Source organism: Diadema antillarum, unplaced genomic scaffold, assembly GCF_040938485.1.
Source record: "Diadema antillarum isolate AM-2024a unplaced genomic scaffold, OU_Dant_1.0 seq00001050_RagTag, whole genome shotgun sequence".
NCBI classification, from domain to species: domain Eukaryota; kingdom Metazoa; phylum Echinodermata; class Echinoidea; order Diadematoida; family Diadematidae; genus Diadema; species Diadema antillarum.
Window position 1 is genome coordinate 193,565 of NW_027271880.1, and position 27,999 is coordinate 221,563.

Genomic DNA, 27,999 nt, shown 5'->3' on the forward strand with positions numbered 1-27,999 from the left:
TTCGAGAGTTTAGGAAAGTAACCTTTTAAATTTTCGCTGCTCCACTCCCATTCGCTTGGATGTATTTAGCTGGTTTTGGAACAGCAAACTGAGTTTCGGCGTGGGTACCATTTTGAAGCGTGCGTACAACGCGTGAATGTGTGTGTGGTGCATGCGGGGAGCATGCGGGGAGCGAGCGTTTGCGAACGAGCGCATGGGTTTATCATGCGGATCGGAAAACGTGTGTTATAAACTCGGCGGCGCCTCCGTAAGCCGTATATTTGTGCTGAGTGTTAGTAAGTTGTGTCGACCTAAATAAAGATAAGAACAAAATTTGTACATTTATGATACGCTTCCAGGTTCAGCAAGGCTCGTAGACGCGGAGAAGTCCCCTTTTCTACATGCACGTGCTCTGACTGACTGATAGATCGAGTTCCTCCGTTAATAATCGAGTGTTTACCGGTAAGTTTTAGGCCTAAACGAAGTGTTAATGTGACCAAGCAAAAAATGTTGCCAATCATTCAATTGTAGGGACTATAGTCATAGCCCCTAGGCTAGCTAGGGTTTCCTAATTCATGTTACAGAGCAGCAGACTCTCGGCTCTATCAATGTCTAGTTTGTCAAATGATCCCCAAATAATGCACAAACTCACCCTTGTTATTCAGTAACGTATCCTAGACTAAATGGAAGGCTAGAATTACTTGCATCTGATTCTCCAAAGGCAAAGTCTAATATTAATAACGCTAGACGTTAACTTCTGTTAACACCGTTAAAATTTACTATTAATTTACAAGTGTCGAAAAGTCATTAGAAAATTTTGATCGCTTGAAATTTGAATTGCTGCTCTGTACACAAGCACAGTGTGAATTAACCGCAGCAGCGACCCCATACGGACAAATACGTACCGTGTTACAGCGCCCCGCGACGGGGTTAAGTGTGAATGTGTTCGCACATGCTAAGGGTCGATCATTTGGTCTGTCTGACTGTCGACAGTAGCGACACAGCGGCTTTTTCTATGACTATGGACGTGGTTTTGTTGAAAAGCTAAAATTTGTTTTTCTCTTTTCCTCGGTCAAGTCTTGCATTAGCGGTTGTACTGTAGCTTCAAAGCGGTTGAGGGCGTGCTTGATTGTGTGCTGCCACTTGTATCAGTCTCTTTCTTTTCTATTCTATCTTTTCTTCTTTCATTTTCAGGTATAATCTATACCTGAATTTCCCTTTCCCTTGAATCATTTCTTTGTGGTTTTCCTCTTGTCTAACTTTCTCAATTTTATAGTATTTAGGTGTCTAACTGTACTTTCTGCCTACATGTACATGTAATTGTTCTTTGTTACCTTTATCGTGTTTGGGTTGTTTTTCCCTCCAACTACAAGAGTTTTTCCTTTCTATCCTCTCCAATATCTTTTTTTTATGGGTCGTTCTAAGGAATCTTTTTGTTCATTTCCTTTTTAACCTGTATAATTCTTTCTTTCCTTCATAATCATCTTTGCTTTCATCCAGTCTTGATTCACCTCTTATTGCAATATTCTACTGTATTTATGCTGTTATTTTCACGTACAGATATTTTCGCAAATGAGGAGGTCATAGACATTTTCGTGAGATGTTGTTTTCACGAACTGATGCCAATGCTAACGTAAATGCACTTTTACCCTAGCGTGTGTAGACATTTTCATGTGTTGTTAAATTTGCGATCCAACTGTGATTCGTGAAATTCACGAAAATTAAACCCTCACGAAAATAACAGCTTATATAGTGCCTAGTGCTTGTCTGTTTTCATTCTTATATTTTTCTCTTTGCTTTCCTCTTTTCCTTTCAAACATATCCATCTCTCCCCTGCTTTACTTTATAATGCAAGTTTCTCTTCTGTCCTTCCATTAAGTTTTAGTGAACTCTTTATTTTGTAAACCTTTTGTTTCATTTTTTTCCAGTTTAAAAAAAATAATATTTTCTTTCATTTCCTTTCCCCCCTTTTCCTAGCCTTTTTTTGAAAGGCTTTACTCTTTCACCCTTTTCTTATAACCACATTATTCACAATCTTCTTTCATGCACACACGCACACCCTCACACATACGCATGTGCGCACACACACACACACAACATAACACGAACAACCCCAATCATCAATCGCTACTGCGACTCAGTACAAGCTGAGAGAAAGGCGAAAAAAAGTATTATCTTCTTAAAGATACCATAGAAGAACCTGCCCTGATCACTGTAAGATAGCTACAAATGTTCAGATCAATCCTGGCGCTTGCTGCTGTGAACATGTTTTGTACACCGTGCTGCGCTGTCTGCTCCTGTGCAATGCAGTTTAATATTGCAGAGTGAACTAGCTGCGATCAACATTATTTTCCGACAAGTGTAAAAGTGTCAAAACGGTGGAAAAGTTGCTTTTCTACTGGACTTGAATCTCACTCAGATGCAAATATTTGAGGCTGTTGGATATTTAGAGTGAGTTTGTGCATGCTTGGAGATCATTTGACAGACAGGTGCGAACCTTGACGAGATAATCCCTGTAAGCAGCTCTTTCTGAACTAAACTGGGTGTGGGAGTGGGATAGGATGTGCTGTGACAGTACAGATGCATGTGTCTTCAGACTCTAGATGATAAAAAACTCCTCCAGATAGATGGATTTTTCTGTCTAGGTGTAGCCATGCCATGGCCTGAGTCACTGGATACAGCCACACACGTGCATGCTGTACATATCCATACACACGGTCCTGTTTATTATATAGAATTGGTCACATGAACACACAATCTAATACACCATGACCACCTCGCTTGCAAAGCGATGAAAATAGCCTCATACCCGGCTGGTACATGTATGTATTATAGCTAGCTCGCATGCATGCTGCAGAGCCAAAGTCTCGATATGTCCCAAGACTCCATTGTGGAGTTGCGATGTGCTGCTGCCTAATCAGTCGAACGTCCCCCAATCAATTATAACTTTGCTATTGATTTTGAATTTGTCACCGTCCCCATGCCCCCACTCAAAGTATCTCTGAACCATACTTGTGGCTTTTGCATGATATGGAATGTGAAAACAAAAGTTTCTCTGACCACTCAGACTGTGACAGCATGTATCGAGGACATGGCAGAAGGAGCGGGCACCAGATGGAGTCCAGAAACCGAGATTCACGCAGCAGCTACGGCGCCGGAATCCTAGGGGCAAGCCCCAACCGTAGGCAGATGGATTCGAGCTTCGACCGGGACCGTGATCGTGACTTCAACCCCTTCAGCTCCAGGGAACTTTCTCTGTCGGGGAGTGGTAGCTTCGGAGGTAGCAGCTTTGACCGCGACCGGTTCAGCAAGGACCTGCGAGGGGACAGCTATGGATCGGGCGGAGACATGCGATCACGTAATCAGGACAGAGGTGGCTTCAGCGATGACAGATCTTCTTTCCGTATGTCAATCTTTTAGGTGGCATTATTTGTACAATTTTGAAGAAAAACAACAACATTGTTAGATGTAACCGCTTATGCAATTTAAGATGAAGTCATGATATCATGCCCTTGTAATTGTCCCATTGACCAACATACAGACATTTATTGTAGGTCTCCCCCTCCCCCCACCCCGATTAATTAGATCAAAAAGAAAGAGTGGAATCCTTTTCAAGACACTTCATTTTTGTTGTGTTTTAGTAACCTAGCAGTGATGACATTTAAGGGTGAAGGGTTATAGTTCCTGAATTACCCGTGAAAGCAAACCTAATTCTCAGTACATTTTGTGCACAAACCAGTCTTACAGTTGTGAGTTCGTAACATCATCCGGGCTAATTTGTGTGTTTTAACAAATATTATTCTATGGATTTTTTTTTCAGTGAGGCTCTATATTACGAAATTTGATTTTTATAAGTACAATTTCATTGAAACCTCTTCCAGACTGCTTATTTGCTGATCAAAATGTGAAATTGTTGCACTTTATATGTTTCACCGATAGCAAGGGGCGATGTACTTCATGTTGAAAACCTCAATTACACATGCTTGATCTGTCCTAGGTGATGACTTTGGCAGTGGTGGTAGGCTGTCGACAAGGGACTCTTTCTCTTCCGACATGAACCTGCGGGACATCAGTTTCTCTTCGTCAGACTCGGGGCGCTTCCAGGATCGATACTCCTCGGATTTGGGAAGGGATTTGGGAAGGGACCTGCCGCTCGAAAAAGTGCTGTCCAACCTTAGAGGTTTCGACGACTTCGGTGGCGGGAGTATGCAGTCGAGCAGCACGGACGAGCTTGCCAACAAAGTGCGCATGCAGAAGGCCCTACTGGCCCAGCAGGCTATGCAGTTGGAGATGTGAGTTTTTGAGCCTGGCTAGGTGTCTATTTTTAGGAGATATACATGTATTTTTTCTACTGGTCCAACCTGTCTGTCCGACCAGTAGGTACCCAGTTTTTCCATTTTTTACTGGTCCATTCCGGAAGACTAGTGCCAGTGTGCAGTGTTGTGTATGAGATTTTGGAGCTGTCGTCACCTTTTGGCAGGTGCGTGTCTCATTCTTCACGCCAGCTTTAGTTTGTTCTGCCCCTGTCATGAATGTTTACTCATTAACCTCTGTGACTTTCTTTTCTCTCACAGACCAATCATATGCTGAGAATTAATCATTTATTCTGTCATAAGTATGTCATATGGCTATGAATCTGGTGCTGAGTCGAGTAGTTGATTTTATTAATTTTGTTTAATAGCCTCTTCTGAGGCCTTTGAAATAAATGCCATTTATAACCCTTTGTTTGTTTGTTTTTGATACACTGACAGGGAGCGAAGTAAATTGATTATGGCGAGTCAGAGTCAGGGCCTGTCCTTTGGGGACAGCATGTCACGCAGCTTGGGTGGCGGTGGCTTGGGTGGCGGTGGCTTGGGTGGCGGCAGTCGGATGGAAGATTTCGGACAAGAACGCCGCAGGTCAAGTGGCGGAGGGGACGGGGGCCGGTTCTCGGCAGGAGGCCGGCGCCAGAGCGGAGGCCGGAGCCGCAACGATGGCCGTAGCCACAACGACAGGCCTGGAGGGGGAATGGGAAGGGACGGAGGAGGCGGCGGCGGCGGTGGTGGCGGTGGTGGCAGCCGTTACCAAGGACGGGGCGGAGGTAGCCGTAACCAAGGCAGAGGCAGAGGCAGAGGGAGAGGCAGAGGAGGATCAGGTCAGCGGGGTGACGATCTGGCCGAGCGTGGCCGGCCGCGTGGAGGCAGTCTGGCTGAGCGCGGCCGGCCGCGTGGGCCCAACCAGGGTCCACGGGGTAGCGAGAGTCTGAAGCGCAAGCTGGACAGATCGCCAGGTATTAATATGCATGGTTACTCATTAAGTATTCAGTTTTATACATGTACAGTGAGGTGAATTTGTATGGATGTGATCACATTGCTGCCAAGTCCAGAAATCAAAGTTAATATCCCCCCATCTCAAGTCTCTATTCACTTGCCTTCAGAATTGTATATCTTTCTGTCCTGAGATGCTAGGTATTCAGAAAGAAAGAAAGAAAGAAGAAATAAGAAAAAATAAGGATGTGATATACCTGAAACGTACTCTTCATATTTGAAATGCATCAAAGCATTGAACTTTTGTTGACTGCATATTAGGCAATTAATGATGAGCCAGTTTTCTCAAGTATGTTAAAAGTTCCCCCAAGATGTGTTCTTTTACTAAATACTGCCTTCACATCAAGTGTTCTTATTAACTCTCAACTGCTTGCAAATTAAGGCTCTGCTATTGAAATCTTCACGGTTATACTGGTTCAAGTTAACTTGTGTTGATGTATACTTGTCTTTACATCACCTATATTTCTTTTTTATAACATTAATGTGATAATTTGATGACTGTTTTTTGTCCCCGCCGAACGGGTTCGAGCAGGGGACTATGAAACGGGCTCCGTACGTGTGTGTGTCCGTCCGTCCGTCCGTCCGTCCGTCCGTGTGTCCGTGTGTGCGTCCGTGTGTGATCAAATTCTTCAATTTGCTACTTCTCTGTCATTTATGAGCCAATTTTGATTCTGTTTGCTTTATATGATAGCACTACATGGGAGCTTTGAAACTTCTACACAGAATTTCAGTCGTGACCTTTGACCTTGACCTTTGACCTATATTGTACATTTTGCTACAAAATGCTACTCCTTTGCCATTTCTAACCCGATTTCGATTCCGTTTGCTTTATATGATGGCACTAGGTGAGGGCTTCAAAACTTCTACACAGAATTTTGACCTTTGACTTCTTTGACCTTTGACCTTGACTTTTGACCTATATTGTACATTTTGCTACAAAATGCTACTCCTTCGCCATTTCTAACCCGATTTCGATTCCGTTTGCTTTATGTGATGGCACTAGGTGAGGGCTTCAAAACTTCTACACAGAATTTTGACCTTTGACTTCTTTGACCTTTGACCTTGATTTTTGACCTATATTGAACATTTTCCTACAAAATGCTACTCCTTCGCCATTTCTAACCCGATTTCGATTCCGTTTGCTTTATGTGATGGCACTAGGTGAGGGCTTCAAAACTTCTACACAGAATTTTGACCTTTGCCTTCTTTGACCTTTGACCTTGATTTTTTACCTGTATTGTACATTGGCTACAAAATGCTACTCCTTCGCCATTTCTAACCCGATTTCGATTCCGTTTGCTTTATGTGATGGCACTAGGTGAGGGCTTCAAAACTTTACACAGAATTTTGACCTTTGCCTTCTTTGAACTTTGACCTTGATTTTTGACCTGTATTGTACATTGGCTATAAAATGCTACTCCTTCGCCATTTCTAACCTGATTTTGATTCCGTTTGCTTTATGTGATGGCACTAGGTGAGGGCTTCAAAACTTTTACACAGAATTTTGACCTTTGACTACTTTGACCTTTGACCTTGATTTTTTACCTATATTGCACATTTTGCTACAAAATGCTACTTCCGGCGGGGACATATATTACGCACCGCGTAATTTCTACTTTTCCTTGTTCTTTCTTGGGCATGTTAGGTCTTTTCAAATCATGACATGATATAACCATGAGACACCTTTCACCTTTTACACAAGGTGGCTCCCATTAGTGTTACTAGGTGCAGTTTGAATAAAGAGTTGTGTGCGCAGACACACACACACATGCACAGACATGCGCATGCACAATCAAGTGTACATGCAACCTACAAACACACAGCTAGACCGCCTGGTAGACTTGCAAAGCATTTTGAATGGCATGGTTATCATGACAATAGATGTTATTATTCCAAACTTCTGTATGACATGGCATCTGTCGTCAATGTTTGTTTTTTTTCTCATATGTCACATATGTTTGAGCCTGTAGGCAAGTATTTATTTTATCTTTCTAGTGGCCTGAGTTTGCTGGCTTGTGTTACAAACCCTCTTCCAAATTTACAACCCCTTTTCACTTCCTGCAGATCGCTCAGAACGGGGTCCAAGCCGAAGTGGAAGACGTTCATCCTCCGGAGGAGGAGGAGGAGGAGGGCGCGCCCCGGAGAGCATCCTTGGAAGTCCTCCACCTTTCAAACGTCAAGCTGTCGGTGTGGTGGTAAGAGCATTCTAGAACAGTGCTTCTCAAGCTGTCGGTGTGGTGGTAAGAGCATTCTAGAACAGTGCTTCTCAACCTGTGGGCTGTGAAGAAGCTTGTGCAACTGGGCTGCGATGTTGGCCAGAAAATGAAAAAAAAGAAGAAAAGATTCATATCTTATCTAACTGAACCTTGAAAATTGTTCAGGAACCAAAGTGGGCCTCGGGTTGAAAAAAGTTGAGAAACACAGTTCAAGAATATTTTGACTGCAGTCATGTAGGCAGGAGTTGTACTGGAGTAGTTTCCTAAAAAAATTATAGATTGCAAATGGAAAAACAAAAGAAAAAATGTTGTGATGTTTTATGATGATGTAAAGAATATGACATTTAAGTAGCTTACTAAAGATATCTAGCGAAAGGGGATGTAATTGTTTGAAAGAATGAGGTAGATGATGTAATACAAACAAGACAAAGATGCTTCCGAACAGTGAACTTTGAGTTAGGAATTTACGTAATCTAGATATGTCCCGAACTGAAGATTGTTTCATTTTTCTTCAAGTACAGTACGGTATGCAAACCCTGATTATCTTTTTTTAATGCCTCTGCCACGAAGTGTTACCAGAGGAATTATTCTCTAATTATTTTCCTTTGTGGCTGGCAGACTCCCCAGGACAGAGTGAGGGAAGCAACAAGCCGACGGGGCCGACCGCAGCCAACCCGCGGCAGTTTCAGGGGCAGAGGGGGCATGCCGTTGAGCAGTAGACGGGGCGGTGCTATGACCCTTGGAATGAGGGGCGGGTTCCGGGGAGGAGTCCGGGGTGGAGCCCGGGGTGGAGCCCGAGGTGGAGCCAGGGGCGGACACCTGCAGGCCGGCAGACCGATGGGAGAGAAGCCTGAGAACCTCTACTGCCACGTTTGCCAGTATCAGAGCAAAAACATGAATGTGAGAATTCCCCCTATATTTTAATTCCATTGATAGTCAAAAGCCAGAGATATCAGACTTTTTGGCAATTCAAATGCATTGAAATGTTCATAGTTTTAATGCACCTCAGACTACATTTTTCCGTAAGTTTAAGATTTTTTTTTGTTTTCTGCGAGTACTCTCACAACCCTAATAAGCACAAGAGCTGTAAAACATATGTTCCAAGCAAAGCATTCAAGCAAAGTATTCCTGATTGTGTAGATTTGTAGATGTAGACAGCTTGATGTACAGATGCATGTTCATGTTTATACGTGTATATTATAGAAATAGTGCACGGCACGGAGTGCGATAGTGTAAGTGCAGTGAACGTGAGGTTTCTTTAGATAGGTGCCGCCTCTGCGTACGAGTTGCTAGGCGAGTACACAGTGCGCACCGTCTAAGGATACCAAGTGTCCGCTGCACTGATACATTGTCGCACAACCGAACAAGTGCACTATTTCTTTTATGAAATAGCGAGTTTTGATGAATACCCCCCCCCCCCCCCAAAAAAAAAAAAAAAAAAAAAAAAAAATACATGTATTATTATATATAGAAACAGCATTATACACAATGAACGATGACGCCAGTAACAGCAGTCTAAAGGCTGCCTCACACTGTGCAATATCTGCGATGCGATGGGATGTAGCATCGCAAGCGTTTGGTTACGTTAGATCAAATACATGATGAATGATAGGCAAATGCAACGCGATATGAGCATAGTATATCACTTTTTTTGCGCGACATCTGCACTCCCGTGCAGTGCACGAAAAAAGTTGAATGCCACGTGACGCGTTTCGACCAATTACCATGCTTGAAATCATTTAGCTATTTTGATAATTTTATTTCATACATCTCCAACATAATCAATAGTATATACAAACAGGGCATGTAAGGAAAGAAATGTCAGTGTAAAAAAATATCAATATGCAGAGTACAATGTACATTGCATTTTTGATGAAAATGAAAGAAGTGAAACATGACTGTTTTTTGGGATGGAGATGGGGGGGGGGGGGGGGGGAAGCAATGCTTTTTACTGGGTTGGCATTTCTACGTGACCAAAACAGAGACGAGTGTATGGGAAGCCAAGATCAATGCACAGACTAGCAATGTTAGATCATCAATGGATTTTCCCCTCCCTTCACTGTCTGTTGCAGGGATACAGAGTTCACATGTTCAGCAACATGCATCTGGAGAACATCAAGGACTTTGCTCTGGTCAACAAGGAAGTTGAGAAGAAGCCCAAGGAAGGGGAGGAAAAGAACGGGTAAGTGCCCCCCCCCCCCCACTCCAAAGTGACCTTCACAACCCTGACCTAGTGAGCTGGAAGTTCACCCGTGTTCACATTAGTCTCCGCATTGCAGGGAAAGTCCAACGCCACAGGACTTTCCCCTCCAAAACGGCGACGTGAATGCTCATTGAGACTTGTCCCCCTATCCCCACGAAGCAAGTCGGGTCCGGGAACAAAATTTTTAGGGGAGAGTTACCAAATGCCATGATTGATAGTGTCCAGTTGTATTCATCAAATGTGCGCATGGGGGATGTGTGCTTTCACGTGGCAGGGCTTGCCTCTAAGCCCATTGTCCCCGCAGCTTGGGTACAGTTGAGATGACAGTGTAGACAGTCAGTTGTAAAAGAGATATGATCTCTGGTAACTGTTCCTGCGACGTGGGGCTTAATGTGAACGCGGGGTTTGTTTGACTGGATTAAAATCTGGGGAAACTCCCCGAAGAGCAAACAACAAAAAGGGCGATGCACTTTTCTCTTTCTGCATTTGTGTTTGGCAGAGACGTCACGGTGAGGGACTTGCTGAGAGGGAGACTTCTATTTTGCCAAAGCGAGTGCGCGGACAGCAAAAGAGTACATGCATGCGAGCAGAGCGGTGTGTGCAGAGCCAGCGGTGAGCGCTTGCGTCGACACGGGCAGAGCAGTGTGGATAGCAGTGAAGCCCCCTCTAAACTTGCCCCTGATGAGCTAGCTACCCAGTCAGGGTTGGCTGTGTAGCTGGCAAAGTGCGCACCATGCACTGCCAATTCCCCCCCCCCCCCCCATTTTTTTTTTCAGGCACAGGGGTGAGATAGTGATTGTTTAGAGAATGAGTGTGAGTTCGGTCGCTGAGGCATGGGACTTGACGTGTGTGAGTTGATATTCTAGAACATCTTGTCTGACAAATATGCTTCTGATATGTGTTCATTCTCATTTTCCTGAATGCGCATTGAAGCATTGAAGGCTTGACCTCAGAGAGGAAAATGGAGATATTTCAAGTCAAAGATCTAAAAAAAAAAGTGCACACATGAAAGTATGAGAAGGCACACAATTAAATGATTTATTTTAATGATTTCTCGTGGGTTAGAGGTCTAAGTAGGATTATTTCTACTGATCAATACAAAAATGATTTGTAAAGTGATGTAAGTAAAGCTGTTTCTTTTTTTTCTGTCCGTGAAATGTCATCTCATTATCTGTGGATTTACAAGTGATTTTTATGATATGATCCTTCCTCAGCTTGTACTTTTTCCCCCTAGAAAGGAGGTAAGAGATATTACTGAGTGGGAGTTACCATTTCAGCAAAAAGCACAATGATATGCTCTCAGAGTTAATTGGGATCCCTGCTAGTGTGGTCCAGCTGTATAAATGCTTTGGATGCATGACAAGTGCCTCTTTAGCTCAGCCAACAATGCTGTGATGCCATACTAAAATCTGACTGATACGGTGACTCTAGCTAGTCAGCTCATGCATGGAGAACCAGCAATTTCTTTTTGTCATCTGAATACATAAGTTTTTCATTACCCATTGCAAGTGATGTCTGGCAAGCCCATGCTTTTGCTAATCCCCTCAATTATTGTATCAGTGCTCGAGCAAAGCTCGTTGTAGTAAAAAAAGAGTTTTAGACCAGAAATAGTGTACTTACCTTATGTATGTGTTCACATTATTTTCTTACTTATTTCCTTTATGTTCCTCTGTTCAATGCATTGCAGAAGTGTAGATTACACATTCCTCTTGCCATACAAATGTGACCAAACACCGTAATACGAAAGTATGGATATGTGTGAACACGCTGTGTGTTATTCTGTCTGTGATTTGATGTGCTGGTACTTCTCTTAATGACTCCTGTAGGAAGACGGAGGGTGAAAAGAAGATGTTGTATCAGGCCAGGTTCTGTCAGCTCTGCGAAGACTTCATCTTTGGCAGCCTCATGGCCCACGTCAAGACTGAGAAGCATACGGTAAAAATTTCTACTTGGCTGCTCTCTGAAATGTGAAGTCCAATTTGAACTACAGTGGACTCTTGTTATAATGAAGTCCTCGGGACCGGCAGTTTTCTTTCGTTATATCAAAATTTTCTTACAACCAAACAAATAAACAATAAAAAAGCGTTAAGCAGATAATGTTGGGGCCTGAATGTTTACTTCGTTGTAACCGGAATTTCGTTATAACCATGTTCGTAATAACGGGAATGCACTGTATCATAGTGCCAGAAACAATCGTTATATGTATAAATATAAATTGCATGTATGATGGTGTGTGTGGCTGGGTTGGTCATTGTTGGCAAAAGAAGTTATCAAGCTGGAAGATGGTTGTATGTCTTGACATCTTGAAAACAGATTTTGTTGAAGACTGCACAGAGGGGAAACAAGGTAGAAAAAAAACAATACATCATTGGCGACACAAGTACTTAAGCGTTATATGTGTATTTTTGTGTGTGTATTGTGTGGTATATCTCTAAGAATGCTCGATCTCTAGCTTGTACAGAAACTTTGAAGCATATTTGACTGCCTGTATCTGCTTGTGGACAATTTTTGAAATTGTTTGTTAATGAGATGACGTTTGATCTGTGTACATCCCGATTTGCCGTATGTGGCCCCAACACACGCAGGGGTTCAAAGATATCGCCCTTCCGTTTTTTGTCACACGCAGAAACTAAAGAAGAAGTCACTACAGGTGACTGCATCATGCAAGCACTGCGATAGAACCTTCAACGCTGTGGGCAGCTTCTTTCGCCACTGCAAGAGCACCGATCACGTTGAGGTGAGACTTTGATTTTCCCCTATTGTTCTCCTGCATGATGATTTAAGCGATGCAAACGTGAGGGGTAAATGATGGATTGATTGAGAGAACTGTTCAATTATAGAACCCAATAAATGTGACTGCAGTACATACTAAGGGGATGCCAGTTTTCAGTGAAAAGCAAGATGTCAGACCCTGATGGTATCAAAGTCGAAGTCCTTTCATGAGCAATAGTATCATGAAACGTCCTAACTGCACCATAGAGTCTCAGTCAGCAGGCTGCGATAAATTTTGCACAGTGGATGGGAGTGTGACATCACAAGTTTTAACCCTAAAAAGACTGGGCTATTTTGGTAGCTCGAAAGACTGGGGGGGGCCTAAAGGGTCCCCCCTTAAGATCTCGGCCGTGGATCGCGCGATCGCCGCGGAAATTTGCACAATGGTAGTGTGCGATGTAATCTACAAGATCGTATATTTAAATTTTCCGAAATAGTCTTCTTTTATTTTATTTTGATTAATTATGCTAATTTATGCGAGAAATCAGACTTTTTAAACTAAATCAGTAAATAAAGCTCCAAAAGTGCTCATTTTTGGTCTAGATATTCTTTGTAGCATTCTTAGCAAATGTACTTGAAAAAAAATTCGGTATCAAAATTAATTTCTTATTTATTTTATTGTTTTATGAATTTCTTATGTATTTCTTTGTTTTTTCAACCTTTTGTTTTTGTTGTTTTTTTCAGCAAAATTTGTGGCAGACCCTTTTTGAAGCATAATACTACTAAAACAAATTGATTTTAGCCATTGAGAGTAAAAATAAGCATATTTATATGAACCATGTGATAAAACTCAATTTGTATTGACTTTGTACACAAAATCACATTTTTGAGCCATTTTCGGTGTCACGTGCATGTACAAAAAGTTATGTAACTTCAGAACCGTACCCCCGGGCGTCACAAATTTGGTGTCAAAATGTGCGGGAAACTCGAAAGAAAAAAGTCATAGAGCATCGCGGTGAGAGCATTGCGTGTTGCTGAGTAATCGCGCGAAATGTCGAGGGGGGGGGGGCCTTTTAGGCCCCCCCCCAGTCTTTTTAGGGTTAAAGGTATACAACACTTTATGAATTACTCATTCTGCACTGTCTTCTTTTCCTTTCTTTTTTTGTTTGCCTCTGACAGAAACTGAAATCTTTGGGATTAGACCCTGAAGAGGAGGTGAAAAAGAAGCAGCAGGAGTTGGAGAAGGTAACCATGGCGATAGATGCTGTGATTGATTTTGACGATGCTTTAGCTTCAGTCAGCTTGTTTTGCTTTTGCAACAAAATAAATTTGAGGAAGGGGACCGGGGTGTGGGTTTGGGCGAGTTCATCCTGGATTTGAAGTTATTTTAAAAAAGCACACAAAACTTCGTGCTTTTTTTGGTGTGTGTTGAATACTGTATCACCATCACTTACAAAGTAGAATGCTGCTATGGAGTAGGGCTTGAAGACTTTGAAACTGGAACACTACAGTGTTAGACATGATGGATGTAAATTTAGAGGAAGCTTAAAAGTTATGACATAGTAAACTTTTATATTGTCATTTCCTAAACAAGGCATAAACAGGTGATTTGTTGATGACTTTTATCATGCAATCCTTCCATGTATATGTAGATATTCTGTGGATGTACAGTGGAACCTCGTTATACTGTCAACGCGGAAGTACTCACGCGCATTAAGTTTTGCGCAGTTTAGCACTACTTTGCGAATTCGGCACGACTTTGCGAATTCTAGAAGCCACGATGATATCCTTGCGATTTTCTCTGCGCATTTTGTACAGGCTGAAATAGTGTGATTCGTCTGTGATGCCTTCCTGATACGAGTGTGTGTGTATGTTTGTGTACATGTGCACTATTACTATTAGTAGTATCCATTTGAGCGCATGTGTGCATGCAGTAGTTCCTGTGCAGGCTATACATTCAGACGGAAAGGGCAGCGCATCAGTTTTTATGCATTTTCTGTGACCTGGATGAAGACATGAGCATAAAGCAAACAAAGCGCAGCATGAATTCAAGGACCTGCAAATCTGTTTTTGAGCGGCAAAACGTGAAAAATTGATGGCACAAAAATAGCAACGTTCACAGTGGCGAGGTCGGATGAAGCGAGATGCCTGATGTAACGAGGTGATGATGCAGGTTCTATTCGTTTTACATGCATTTGCTTTTTCCCCTGATATAATGAGATACCTGAAATAACAAGGAATTTTCAGACATCTCAAGCAGCTTGTTATAACGAGGTTTCCCTGTATGGGTAAATTAGTACACATCTGCATGGACATGCTGTGCCAGCTACAAGCTTTACTTCAAATTTGTTGCAGAAATAGGCATATATAAATCTTATATTTTTATGCCTCCGCAACGAAGTGGCCGGAGGCATTATGTTTTCGGGTCGTCCGTCCGTCCGTCCGTCCGTCCGTCCGTCCGTCCGTCCGTCCGTCCGTCCGTCCGTACGTCCGTCCGTCCCGTTTTGTTTTTGTCGATATCTCAAGAACCGTGTGGTGGTTTTACATCAAACTTGGTATGAGGGTATATCCTTGGGGGATAATACTTTGTGTGGATTTTAGGGTCACAGGGTCAAAGGTCAAAGGTCACAGGTTATTTTGTGAAAAAAAATTGAAATTTCATGTTTTTCTCCATATCTCGCAAATGGTTCAAGGTATCTTCATGGAACTTAGTATATATGCTTGTACCGATGGGCAGTGATTATCTAGGGAAGTTGGGGGTCATGGGTCAAAGGTCAGGGGGTCAAAGGTCAAGGTCAACTCCTCAAAATATCACTACTTTCCTTAAAATGCAATATGCCTGAAGGTTTTTTTTTTTAAAACTTGATGTATGGCATGTATTACCCAATATATATTTTTGGGGAAGTTTCTTGCCAAAAGGTCAAAGGTCAAAAGGTCAAAGGTCAAGCGAAAGTGCTAAATTGCACTTTTTCCTCCATATCTCGAAAGTAACTCAAGGTATCATCATGAAACTTACATATTTATGCATGTTCAACCTAACAGTGATTCTCTTTGGAACTGTGAGGTCAAAGGTCAAAGGCCAGGTTTAGATAATGCTATTTTCCCATTTGATACTGAAATTATACTTTTTCTCAATACCTTGAAAATTACTCAATGCATAAACTTATAAAAGGGTCAAAAGTCAAGTAAAAATCATCAGTTCCCCAAATACCTGCTCTCTGACATTTTAATCATTCATCCAATTGAACCTAGTTCTAGGAAAGTGAACATTCAGCACATTTGTGTCAAACCTGTCATTTTAATATTTTGCCAATTGTGTGAAACTGTCATCACACATTGTCAAGACATTGTACTATAGACCTATTAGGAGAACCATGCATTATGGCGGAGGCATATCAGTAGCCGTAGCGATATATCTAGTTTCAGTTTAGACCAAGAAATGCCAGACCTAACATGGCATATTATTTTCAAAACACAATGAAGGTATTAAGTGAATTTGAACAGCCCTTAAATGCTGCGTCTCTTTGAATGTAAAATAACTTTGACAGGGCGTGAGGCTCTTGTGATGTATCAACTGTACATTAATGATTCTGTCTTGAAATCGGGGGTCATCTTGGCCCGAGTCGTGAGGGGGATGGCGTGATAACGAAAAGCCCTGTGCCGAGAATCACAAAATGTTTCAAATGAAAACGTTCTATCCAGGAGAAAAGCAAGTCCAGGGGAGCCGCAACCCGAGACGGAGAAAAGAGCACTGACTCTGCCGCGGCCGCCACCGCCGCCGCCGGGCCCAAGGATAAGACGGAGTCCGGTCAATCGACCGCTCCCTCTGGCCAGGCCAATACGGCCCAGGATGGCAGTGCAGGCCTTCGGGCCAGACCAGGAGATCCAGATGAAGATTTGTCGGTTTTCAATCCGAATGTCTCTGTGGGTAGGTCCAGCCCCCTATTTTTTTTTTTACTTTTTTTTTTTTAAAGAACAACCAAGTAGACCATTCAATGGTCCATGAGCCACCATATTCCCCTTTTTGTCACCTTTTTTTTTTTCCCGATGTTTGCCACTCAGTGTTACACTGGAGTTGCATTTATGCACCCAAGGCCTCCCTATGTAGATCTTGTAAGTGGGAAGAGTGGGGTAGCCATGTGTGATCCTAAATGCAGGATGACAACTCAACATGAACTACCACCCCATCACTCTGACCCTACGGAATGGCCTACACAGGGGCGAGGAGTGGTTTCCGGCACGCGTACACGAGTTGTGTCAGCTTTTTTTTTTGCCTGCCCCCTCCCCATTTATGGACCATCCCCATGAATACAAACACATGGTGGACATGTGGGTAGGGGGCAGTATAACATGCATTATTTTCTTTTTGCCTGAGAAGAGGTGCAAGGAAAGGATTGGCCAATTATATGACTACAATGTACATCTCAAAATCATTTGTCTGGGTCATGCTGAGGGCATATCTACAGACAGTGCATTTGGCTATTCTAAAGTGCACAATTTTTTGCTAATCAGGGTCTCCCCCAGCCACTTCTTAATGAGACCATTAGAAAGCAGCCTCTCACACTAGAGGTTTTCAGTGACATCATCTGATCAAATACCTGCAAATTTGGTAATGGATAGATTTACACCAACAGTTCAAAGAAGTTGGTGACTTCATTATGGATTGCTGATTATCTTGCGTAGGTACTCTTGACAATTGTTTCTACTGATGCAGTGCACTCGAGCAGCATTTGTCACTTATAATTACTTACTGTTTTACTGATGGCAGTTACTGTTTGCCAACATGTTGTTGAAAACAGGCAGTGTCAACCCCAACTCGTGCCATGCATACTTGGGTGTTTATGGTGGATCATGTGAACCACCCACCCACCCACCCACCAAGAATCGTGTGGCAGCTCAGATGTGCTGTTGGGGTGCTAGAATGTGGCTATATGCACCTATCTCTACTTGCACTAACAAATGAGCACAGTGTAGAAGTATCCATAGTCTCTCGTGTTTGTGTAGGGATATTGTGAACTAAGCACACCCCTCTTACGAATGCCCCTATGCATTTGAATAAAACATGTCCAACCTTTGTGTGATCGATTCTTCTCTCATCTTCCATTCCTTCATTCTGTCAATCATTCCTCACTTGCTCCTGTGATCTCTTTTTTCCCCATCAGTGTATATGGATCACTGATGTAGTTTATATTTGACAAGATTTTTTCACGCATCCAGGGGGCTCCCCTTTGGTGTTTCTGGTTGAGTCTTATTGTTTTAAGTTTTTAGTGTAGAACAAATAAGAGCTATTGAAAAGGCTTGGACAGAATTTGAGATATGTTTCTCTTCCCAGAGGCAAAGGACAGGTGTATATTAGAGACGGATTGCATTTGTTACCATTTTTTGAAGTGTGAGAAGATACCATTGGAACCTGTAACTCTCATGCAATTGATACTTGCTGTACAAGCCAAATTTGTCCACGATTTCTCAAGAAGAACTTGTCACGTTGAAAGACAGGAGGGGAAATAGCACGTGTCAGGAAATGTCCCATGCTCTAGCTTTGGCTGCACACCCTCAAGCTGAATTCTGAGCTACTCATGCAAACTATTCGGGCATGGATGTCACAACCAGTATTCCTTGGGGGCACTGCGAATCTGACACGGAACTGCAACAGTGCGGAGGGGAGGCCAAATGACTTGTGTTACGTGACATTGTCACGTTATGGCAGGGGTTCGTGGATCACAGGCTGCATGTTGCAGTGATGTAACTCTTGTGCCCAAGTCGACGGTTAAAGCGTGTGGAAGAAATTATCTTGCTCGACTGGATGGCACCTGTTACTCTGATTAGAAGAGTGAAAAGGAGAGCACACACCCACGCCAACGTCTGAACACTCCTCACTGGTGGCATGCTGACAAGGCACAAAAGCCGTTGTTACTTCAAACACCCTCTCCCGCTCTTATCTGTCCAGTTTGCCACTTCAGAGGATGTGAATCCCAAAAGAAACGTGCATGAGTGCAAAGTTAGACAATTTATAAAGCCACTACTAGTATTTGTTTGAAGAACAATTTTGCCATACTGTCGTAATACATAATTTACATGAAATGTCGCAATGACGGCAGTCAAAGGTATAGAAAAGTTGTTTGTTTCAAATTTGCATGAAAGGAAAGCAACAATTCCTTGCTGTTTTCTTTTTTTTTCAGAGCAAGTTTGCTGAAATTAAGTATGCAGTATTTTGCATTTGTTTGGACAGCTATATCAATGAAAAGTAAAGGATGTATTGATAATCACAGAGCTTATTTTGGTGATATAAACCAACCTGGCTTCCACATTGTGGTAGAAGACATTACAGCTCTAATGACATCTCTTGTGGGTGTCCAAGCAAAATCAGATGTGGACATTGTGTAGTAGGTTTCTTTGAGACCCTAGCAGCATTTCACAGGATGTTTAACTTACTTAATCCAGAGGGGGAGTCTACAGTATGGTGGTAAATGATATACATCAATCACGTTTATTTCCCAATTCAAGAAAATGATATTGGTTTTAATATATCAAACCATGTATGAGCCTGACTATATGCTTATTGAGGGACTCGGAGTACAGCATCATTGCAACATCATTGGAATCTGAAAATGGTCCAGCCCTTGTTCAGGCCTCAGGACTTTCTTCTGCGAAATGCCAATGATACGAAACTGTACAGACTCCCAAGGGAAGAGGAGGTATGCAGGCAAGGATTGTGAGAAACCTTGAGGGGAAAAGTGAAAAATAGTGCAACAAACGACGGAACTCGGCATTCATCGGTTTCCGTCATACAACAAAGCGAGAGATGACGGACCACCCGTCCCCTCTACATCCAAGGATGAACGCAGTGGCAACAGAGACGGACCATTCTTGCTGGTTGATGTGCAACTGAAGACTGTACTTTCGAGGATGACATGATAAATTTGTCTATGAGCTTGTAGCTGTATTTATAATGGTAATAATAATGATAAATCAATTCCTAAAGAGCAGGACCTATGTACTATATATTCTACACTGAAAGAGCTCCTGATAAGTTTGGTAGAATAGGAAATTTTTCTTTAGATAATTTCTTTTGTAGCGTAGCTAGAAGTTATTTTGCTCAGATGATGATAGTCATTGTAGCAGAACCTACATTCGATAGTGTGAAATATCTTGTCAAGTGTAGTTGTCTCACAGTAATGATCTTTGCAGCTAAAATTTTGTCTTGATTCAGGAGAGTAAAAGGTAAGTGCAAACATTGCATGAAAATCCCATGAATTAAAGGCATGATATTGATTTGATGTTATACATACATTGTAATTTTCTCAATGGCCCGAATTCACGAAGGTGGTACAAATGAAACCATGGTTTAAACCATGGACAAAAACCATGGAGCGCCAAGTGTCGCATGGAATATTTTGTTATGAAATCAGTCATTTCGTTGATGAAATTATTATTTTGTAACGAAATGACAACATTTTGTAACTACATGAACATTTTGTCCACGAAATGATCAATTTCGTTAACGAAACGGTCATTTTGTCGACGAAATGACGAATTTCGTAATGAAATATTCCGTGCGACACTTGGTGCTCCATGGTTTTTGTCCACGGTTTAAACCATGGTTTCATTTGTACCACCTTCGTGAATTCGGGCCAATGAGTTTTCTCCTTTTGAAGAGGACTGTGATAAGGGAAAGGTGAAAAATAATCCAACAAAAATTCAGGGTATCTGTTTAGTTCATGTTGGTCATGTCACCTTGCATATTTATGCTATGAATGCTATGACAAGGCAATGTTTTCAAAATGGCACTAGACGTTATGGACTGAAATTTTTGAATGTCCTGATAAAACATTCTTTAATGACACATTTTCCTTACTGTTGAATGTATAATATGCATGATCTTAACCAGGAACAAAACAATATTGCATTTTGTTGAAGATGGGGTGCATGGTGTATTATGCACTTTCCAACCTTAACTTCTCTATTACTGTCCTATCTTCCCAATAGATTAAAGCTCAAGATTGCACTAGCATGAAAGACTTTCATCAACATAGATACAACTATACTAAATTCAGTGGTAGCACCCTCTCAGCTATAGTGTTAGAATTTGTGTGCTCCTGTGGAAATTCCAATTATCGTGAGATACTTGCCTAATGTTGTTAGTGTGGTGGTGCTTTCATCTCTCTGTTTGGACCACATAATCGGTACTGAAAAGGAGGATTGGGGGTCGGGGGTCAGAAAGGGGTTAGAGGTCACTACTTGACCCGGAGTGCTGTATCTGAGCCTATCACCAATTTTCTGCCTTTCTCGCTGGACGATCTCCCTCCACACAGGTGTTGAGTTTGTGGTTCCCGTCACCGGGTTCTTCTGCAAGCTGTGCCGCAAGTTTTACACCAACGAGACCAGCGCCTGGGTGACCCACTGCCGCACGGAACCCCACTACACGCAAACGAAGGTACGTTGGATCTCATACTCGTGTTCTGCTTCTTTTCATTTTCGTCCGCTCACATCCCAAGACCCGGTATTGTGGGGAGACAATGCAACGGGGAGCTAACCTGTCTCCGATACATTCGAAAATCCCTGCAATTGTTGACAGCTTTGTCACTTATCTCTATGTAGGTACTCACTGCCATGAAATAGACTCATGAAAGCACCGAGAAAGCTTGTTTGCACGCATGGCTACCATGTCAAGTCAAGCAAATGAAGAAACAAACTGTAATACCTTGCAAATATACTTGAAAAAACTTTTTTTCATGGGTGTTAATAAAACAGCACTGTGAACTAGTGCAGTGTTGGGGCAGTGATGTGCTTAATTAAACAGGCTCACATGTATACTACCTGTCAAATTATGTTTAACGAATGATATCGGAATTTATCCACTGCTTTTCATAGATCAAGAGAGCAGCCATTGCAGCTGCCGTGGCCCAGCGCAAGCGGTCAGCCAGCCAGGACTCTGGGGGCAAGGAGGAGAGCGAAGAGAAGAGCAAGACTGGACAGGAGGCTAAAGGTAAGATGAGCCTCACAAACCTGCTACGAGCATGGCCGAACTCCCAAGGCTCACTCTGCACATCATTTAGTCCTTTGCTACAGTGCGGGCAGGGTAGCAATGATTTACAGATCATGTCCAGTTCATTGTTTGAATATAAAGCTGTTGCCTGCAGTCAGAGATAAGTGTACTGTGATTTGAGTTATTGTATGATACCCAAGTGATTATGCTTTAGTTCTGTTACTTCACAATAGTTATTCTCTATTAGTGCAAGGTTTGAAGCTACCTTTGCCTGTACATGCCATGCCATTAGATTCGAAAAAGGAAGTAAGTTTAGACAGGCTGCTTGTCTCTGAACCATTGTGACTTGGCATTTCTCCATTCGTCAGAAATGAGTTCATTTGGGGAACAGATATTCTCTGAATCTCTTGTTAGAGGTTTCCTCTTAAAAGAGCAAGAAAACAATTGTAAAAATCTGCCACTGTAGCTTTCTTCACTCTCATCCAATCGCTTGCACCAGCCACACATTATAAGGATGCGTTATAGCTCAGGAATCGTTCATAGGACAATAGACTAGAGACCAGCCCATAATCACAAAGACGCTTCATTCAACCTCATGTTCCTTTTTTATTGACACCTGCTAATGGTGATGTATAGGAGATGGATCAACATTTTCATTGTTGTTTTATTTCTCTCTGAGTTATACCTATACTGTAAAACGAGGAATGTTCGCGCGCATTTTAATTTTGCAAATTTCGTGAGAGCCAAGATTCACGAAATTAAAATGCATGTTAAAGTTCTTGTCTGCACTATACACATTGAATGTTAGAGGCAACCCGCAAAAATTTCATGCCGCGAAAAAGGCCGTCGGCTCCAATTCGCGAAAATTTCATGCCGCGAAAATATCGTGTTCTACAGTACTAAATTTTAGGTTTGGCAGGTATTCAAAATGGGAAAATCAGAAAACTGCTTGCTGGTCTGATCTGCTCCCACGTCTCTCTAGACAAAGAGAAAAAAATTCCCCAATTTCAAAGAGACTTCCCCTGGTAGAGGGGCATATGGGGGGGGGGGGGGGGGGGGGGGGGGGGTAAAAATCAAGGCATTTATTGCTTGCTGGTTCATGTTATTGTTGGCTAATTGCAAGTGACTTGACAACTGATGGCACACAATATGATGTTGAAAGCTGCACGTGTCCAATTTTCACGTTGTATTCTTCCCCAAAGGCGAGGAAGCGATGGAGTGCAAGCCATCTGGAAGCGATGAGCAGAGTAAGGAGAAGGTAGAGGCTGATGCGGCACAGCCCCAGCAGGACAAGGCCGAGGGCCAGCAAGACAAGGCGGACGGCCAGCAAGACAAGGCGGAGGGCCAGCAGGAACAGATGGAGGAGGAGGTGGAGAAACAAGAGGAGGAGGAGAAGGTGGAGAAGCAGGAAGAGGCGGCTGAGGAGGAGGAGCAGCAGGAGCAGGAGGAGGAGGAGGAGGAGGAGGAGGAGGAGGAGGCTACAGAGGAGGACCAGGTGCAGCCAGAGGGAGAAGAGGAGCAGCAGGAGGAGGAGCAGCAGCAAGAAGAGGAGGAGCAGGGAGACCAGGAGGAGCAGGGAGACCAGGATGGGCAGGGGGAGCAGGAGGCCGAAGCGGGAGGGGAGAATAAGGGGGAGGGTGCCGAGGAGGAGAAGGACGAGGAGGAGGCTGGGGAAGAAGCCGCCCCTTCCACTGTCCAGGAAGAGGTGGTGGAAGAGGAGCAGGAGGTGGAGACCCCTACTCCTACCAAGAAGAGTCCCGCCACCGCTACCAGGGGAAAGAGAAGGACCAGGCGTCGCTAGACATGATGAGGGACGGAATATAAGAGTGTTTGCAAGATACTGAGGGATGATCTTTGAAGGATGTTAAATGCAGTGTTTTCAGATGAATTTTTTTTCCCCCCTGGTATGACAATGGTTAATGATCAGATTCTGTTAACTTGAAATGTACCAGTAATGCACATTTCCATGTGGTTTGGGCTTACACACAAAGAGAATACATGTACTGTACCTTGTGTAGTCACAAGAATAATGTAACAAAGAGACAAATATGAATATAAAGTACAAATAATGTGAGTAGACTTACTTGAAAAATGTGTCTACCAGGATGGGAGAAATACGTTCATTGTTCATATTTAAGATAAAAACTTGATGGAATATCTAGTTATCAGACATTTCAGAACCACTGAAAAGGAAAGTAATGGGCCATTCCATCTCTTGCGGTTTTTGTACATGCTGAAGGTTGTACACAAATTATGTACATATTTTGTATTCTCGTAGTCGTTATTCGTACTTGGTGATTCATGTCTTAAATTAAATAGCATGATTCTTTTTTTCCTTTTAAAGATACTTGTGGGATTTTTCAATTTGTTATGTGTGACTTGAATTTGTTTATCTGGCTTGATTTTCCTCACTCTCATCAATGTCCTCAACTTAAATATCTTCAGGTACCAACGCCTGCCGTTTTTCCTTTATTTCCTCAAGGATCATGTCTTGAAAAGAAGTATGTGAATGATTGAAGTAAGATTTGGTTTTATCTCATTTTCTTACAGTTTTTATGTACTTCATGATACCTTTTTAGTGTATGTCTGAAGCGCTTTGATTTTATTTAGAATAATCATCATTTGTTATGGTATCTCTTGTAATTTTGGTACGGTGTACTTAGACACAAGAAGAGTACAAATACACTTGTAATGTCCTGGAAACTTTTTGTTTTAATGTCATTGTCTGATATGTGATATTGAAAAATGGCAAAGAAATGTGTTGTGTAATGTATAATGAGATATCTGCTACCCTTTCAGTGTCACGATGAGGGTTCTCTGTAACAAAAATCAAGTTGTGAGGGAATTTTGTCACTACTAGTATTTCGGAATTTTCCTAAGCTTTCTCTCATACCAGTGTTGTAAAGTTTTCAAAGTTTTAATCTTTTATGGCGTAGGATTAGGTAATACATTATATTGAAAGAAGTATGACATGTTTACAAACTTTAAATTGATCATGTGTATATATAGTCGTCTGCATGCTATGGCATTGATCTTACCCTAACAGAAGTAGGACACCACCATGAGATCAGTTTTGTGGTGTGGATATTTCATTTTAACCCTTACATGAAGACTAGTCCCAAGTATACTTGGGCAGGTGTCTATGGAAAAAATACAACTGCAAAATTCTCTTCCTTCATCACTTGAGTTTTTTTTTTACAAGTGCTTGCAACATGCTAACGGTCAGTGAAGTGAGTAATGGGGGGAGGGGGGGGGGGGGGGGGGGGATTGTGCCAAAATTTCCACTTGTTGAAGTACAGTAACACATACAGTGGAAACTCGGCATAACGAGATACTTGGGACCATGACAATTTGTTCTTTATATCAGATATTTTGTTACATCAGTAGTCAATAAACAATACAACACAAAGAAACTAAATTCATTGGGATCGGAGAAATTAGCTTGTACATATCGGGTATTTTGTTATATCAGATCTCCTTATATCGAGTTTCCACTGTAACTCGATGGCCCATACATACCATACACTTTGTTCAAAAAGTGTATGGTGTTGGCTCATGAAAACATCTGGTGATTGGATCACTGCAGTCCAGGTTTTTGGCAGTTCACTTAGTTGAATATCTTGTTTCATGCCATGAATAATACATTTATCAACCGACATTTACTAGCAAAATGCAACTTGAAATAAACATGGCACATTGAGAGGAATGTCTAATTACTAAAAATGTGAATTCAATAATTGTGTATGGAAGTCCCCATAATCAATAATTTGAAACAAAATATTCCGTCAAGTTTCTTTCGAGGTAATATTGTCACCACCAAATACATGTCCAAGTCTGTAATGAATGAAAACACTTGTTGCAAGCTTCTGTTTTTATTGTGGGGGAGGGGATGAGGTTATTGTGATACCTGTATACAGTGTGAATTTTTTCCTATTCAATGAATATGGGCAGTCTCCATGTTGCTGTCTTTATCTGTTTTGTTTTTTTCTTTTATAAGATACAGAAATAAAACAAGAATTGCACACCTGAAAAACAATGTCAACAGCAATGATTGTGTTGATTTGTTGCAATTGCTGTATTCAAGTGAAATAAAATGTGTTTACCATCCCAAACACACTAGCACACACACATGTTAAAGGGACTGTTCAGTACTGGTTGAGGTGAGGATTCAGCTTGTAACCTTTTGCGAGATATTTAGAAACCACTCTATGAAATGTTAAAGAACGTACAATTCTAAGGGGAATCAAAAGTTTATTTGATGAAAATCGGTTTTGAAATGACTGAGATATCTAAAAACGAGGAAAAACAATGAGATCCTAATAAAAGTTGTGGCGTGTCAATTTTATTGGGATCACTTTTTTTTGGGATATCTCAGCCATTTCAAGGCCAATTTTCATCAAATAAACGTTGAATGCTCTCTCATATTTCATAAGAGGTTTCTCATTATCTGACCAAAAAATATTATAAACCTGAATCCTCACCTCAACCAGTAATGTACAGTCCCTTTAACATAATCAGTATCAGTATTGGAACAAATGAGAACGGTATGCAAACTCATCATCTGGATTTTTTTCTTAAGAAGAGCAATCTGACTTTTAATGACTAAAGAGCGAGGTAAAATACTGGTAAAGAGGGAAAATGAGACCACTTTATGCAAATAACTTGGATTAGAAATATTCCAGGGAGAGAAAAAAAATAACAACAACATAGATTTGAATACAGAGATACACATGAGATAATGACACTAGTTGGTTAGAAATAAAGATTATTGATAGGTTGAATCTGTTGTTCAGGCTGCCCCCTTCATATACATATTACATGAACTATGCAAGACGCGAATACATTACAAAGAATGGCTAACGTGCAACAAATTACGCAAATATCAAGAAACGCAAAATATGTCTAAAATGGAAGTTCACTTGGCTATCTGCACTTATTACTTGTTCAAAGATTGCAGAAATCTTCAATTTCCTACAGCAACAACTAAAAAACTGGAAGAATATTGTGATTGTTTTTCATGATGGCATACAAAAAATTAGAGCATGCGGGACTAGGGTAAAGGTTTATGTGTCTTGGTATGGTTTACGATGAAAAGACAAATGTAATTATGGGTGGAAAGTTTTAATATTTGGAAACAATAAAATAGTATCTCTTATCCCACATAAAACACAGAAACCTCAAAAGAATTAAACTTTTCTTGGGACAGTAACTTCACATTGACTTTAGTGAATTTCACATAAATACTAGTATGTCGGAACAAATTTTGTGAAGGCGTACACATGCTTGTTTTACTGGCATTGCATAGCGAGTGCAGTACATATGCATGGTATCAAACTGTACACTGCGCAATTTTAGTGAGCCAATGGTCGCCTTGAATCGTTGCCCATCTACACGAAATATCTGCGGCGATTTTAGAATTGTGTCCTTTATTAGGCAAAGCATACATCAACACAACTGAGATGCCAGGAACACTGCAGTGATGTGTTTTAAGATAACTATCAGTTTGATTGTTCAAAAGGCAAGTACATTAATTTTTTTTTCAATGTAATAAAAATATTAACCTTATCTCACTATAGTGGCCAGTTTTTTTGTATTTGTTTTACAGTTTTTACATATTCTGAACACACATGATCAAGTTTACATAATTATATACACACAATACATCATACAAATCCACAAAAATATTCTTTTGTGTGAAACCTGATTCTGTAAAAAAGTCACAATTTTGACATGTGCTTTTGTTGTTTCAGTTTCCACCTAGTACAAAAATGTATATTTAGCCAAGGCAACCTGTACAATTTCATTACAGTATATATTACAATAATATAAATACGATATATAGTTGTCTGGCTTTGTACATTATCTTAATACACAATGACAGCTGTGAGTTTTACTTCATGAACATACGCAGAAACACACGCACACACCCATACATACACACACACACACACACTCTCTCTCTCTTAAATCTCTCTGAACTTTTACTAGTTAGAGAACTTTGCTTATGCTCAACACTTACTGCAAATTTGGTAAGACATTTAAAAAACAAAGCGGGCAAATAAATACCTCTGTCAGAATACAGACATTTTGAACAGCATATTATAAAGAATACCATATTGACAATTTAATACATACAACCAGATGAAAAAAAAAGACATTAAAACAAACAACAAACTACCAAACAAATATATTGGGACATGAGAGAAAATAATATCATAAATCATTTGTGCTGCCACTTCATTTGCCAAAAGTTGGGCTTGCAGCCTTTATTTTTTTATCTTGTTTTTTTTTTCTTCAGTTTGTTATTGCTATGGACAAGTCAACAAGTGGCCTCAATGAGTTAGTGGCATGATCTGAGCCAGGAAAATCTGTTTTCAATCACTAGATTGATATCAGCCTTGGCTAAAAGGGCTACGGCATGTTGAACAAGCTTTCAAATCAATTACTGTTTACTGAGGTGTGGGGGCCTCTGATAACTTGCTAACAGCAGAATTCTTAGTGGCTGGACCCCTATCAATACGGAGAGATTACTGGGTGATGTGGGGGGGGGGGGGGGGGATTGGGGTGCTCATCAGATGAAAGAGGTAACAGCCAAAT

General features: G+C 41.4%; 1 protein-coding gene across 1 annotated transcript; it reads left to right on the forward strand.

The window, feature by feature from the left end:
- Positions 1–311: 311 nt before the first annotated feature.
- On the forward strand, positions 312–23,203 carry LOC139743111 (uncharacterized). The gene is made up of 15 exons (XM_071653616.1): positions 312–441; positions 3,047–3,382; positions 3,977–4,271; positions 4,731–5,248; positions 7,350–7,480; positions 8,120–8,401; positions 9,574–9,683; positions 11,531–11,639; positions 12,331–12,441; positions 13,596–13,661; positions 16,119–16,344; positions 20,729–20,850; positions 21,288–21,402; positions 22,605–22,798; positions 22,862–23,203. The coding sequence occupies exons 2-15, from the start codon at positions 3,058–3,060 to the stop codon at positions 23,201–23,203; spliced, it is 2,946 nt and encodes a 981-aa protein (XP_071509717.1). The 5' UTR covers positions 312–441; positions 3,047–3,057.
- The last annotated feature ends 4,796 nt before the right edge of the window (positions 23,204–27,999 follow it).

Excerpts from the sequence above, each read along its gene's own strand:
- LOC139743111 (XM_071653616.1), top strand. The coding sequence starts at position 3,058 with ATGTATCGAGGACATGGCAGAAGGAGCGGGCACCAGATGGAGTCCAGA. Across the intron at positions 5,249-7,349 it reads CAAGCTGGACAGATCGCCAG|ATCGCTCAGAACGGGGTCCA; the intron begins GTATTAATATGC and ends CACTTCCTGCAG. Across the intron at positions 11,640-12,330 it reads TCAAGACTGAGAAGCATACG|AAACTAAAGAAGAAGTCACT; the intron begins GTAAAAATTTCT and ends TGTCACACGCAG.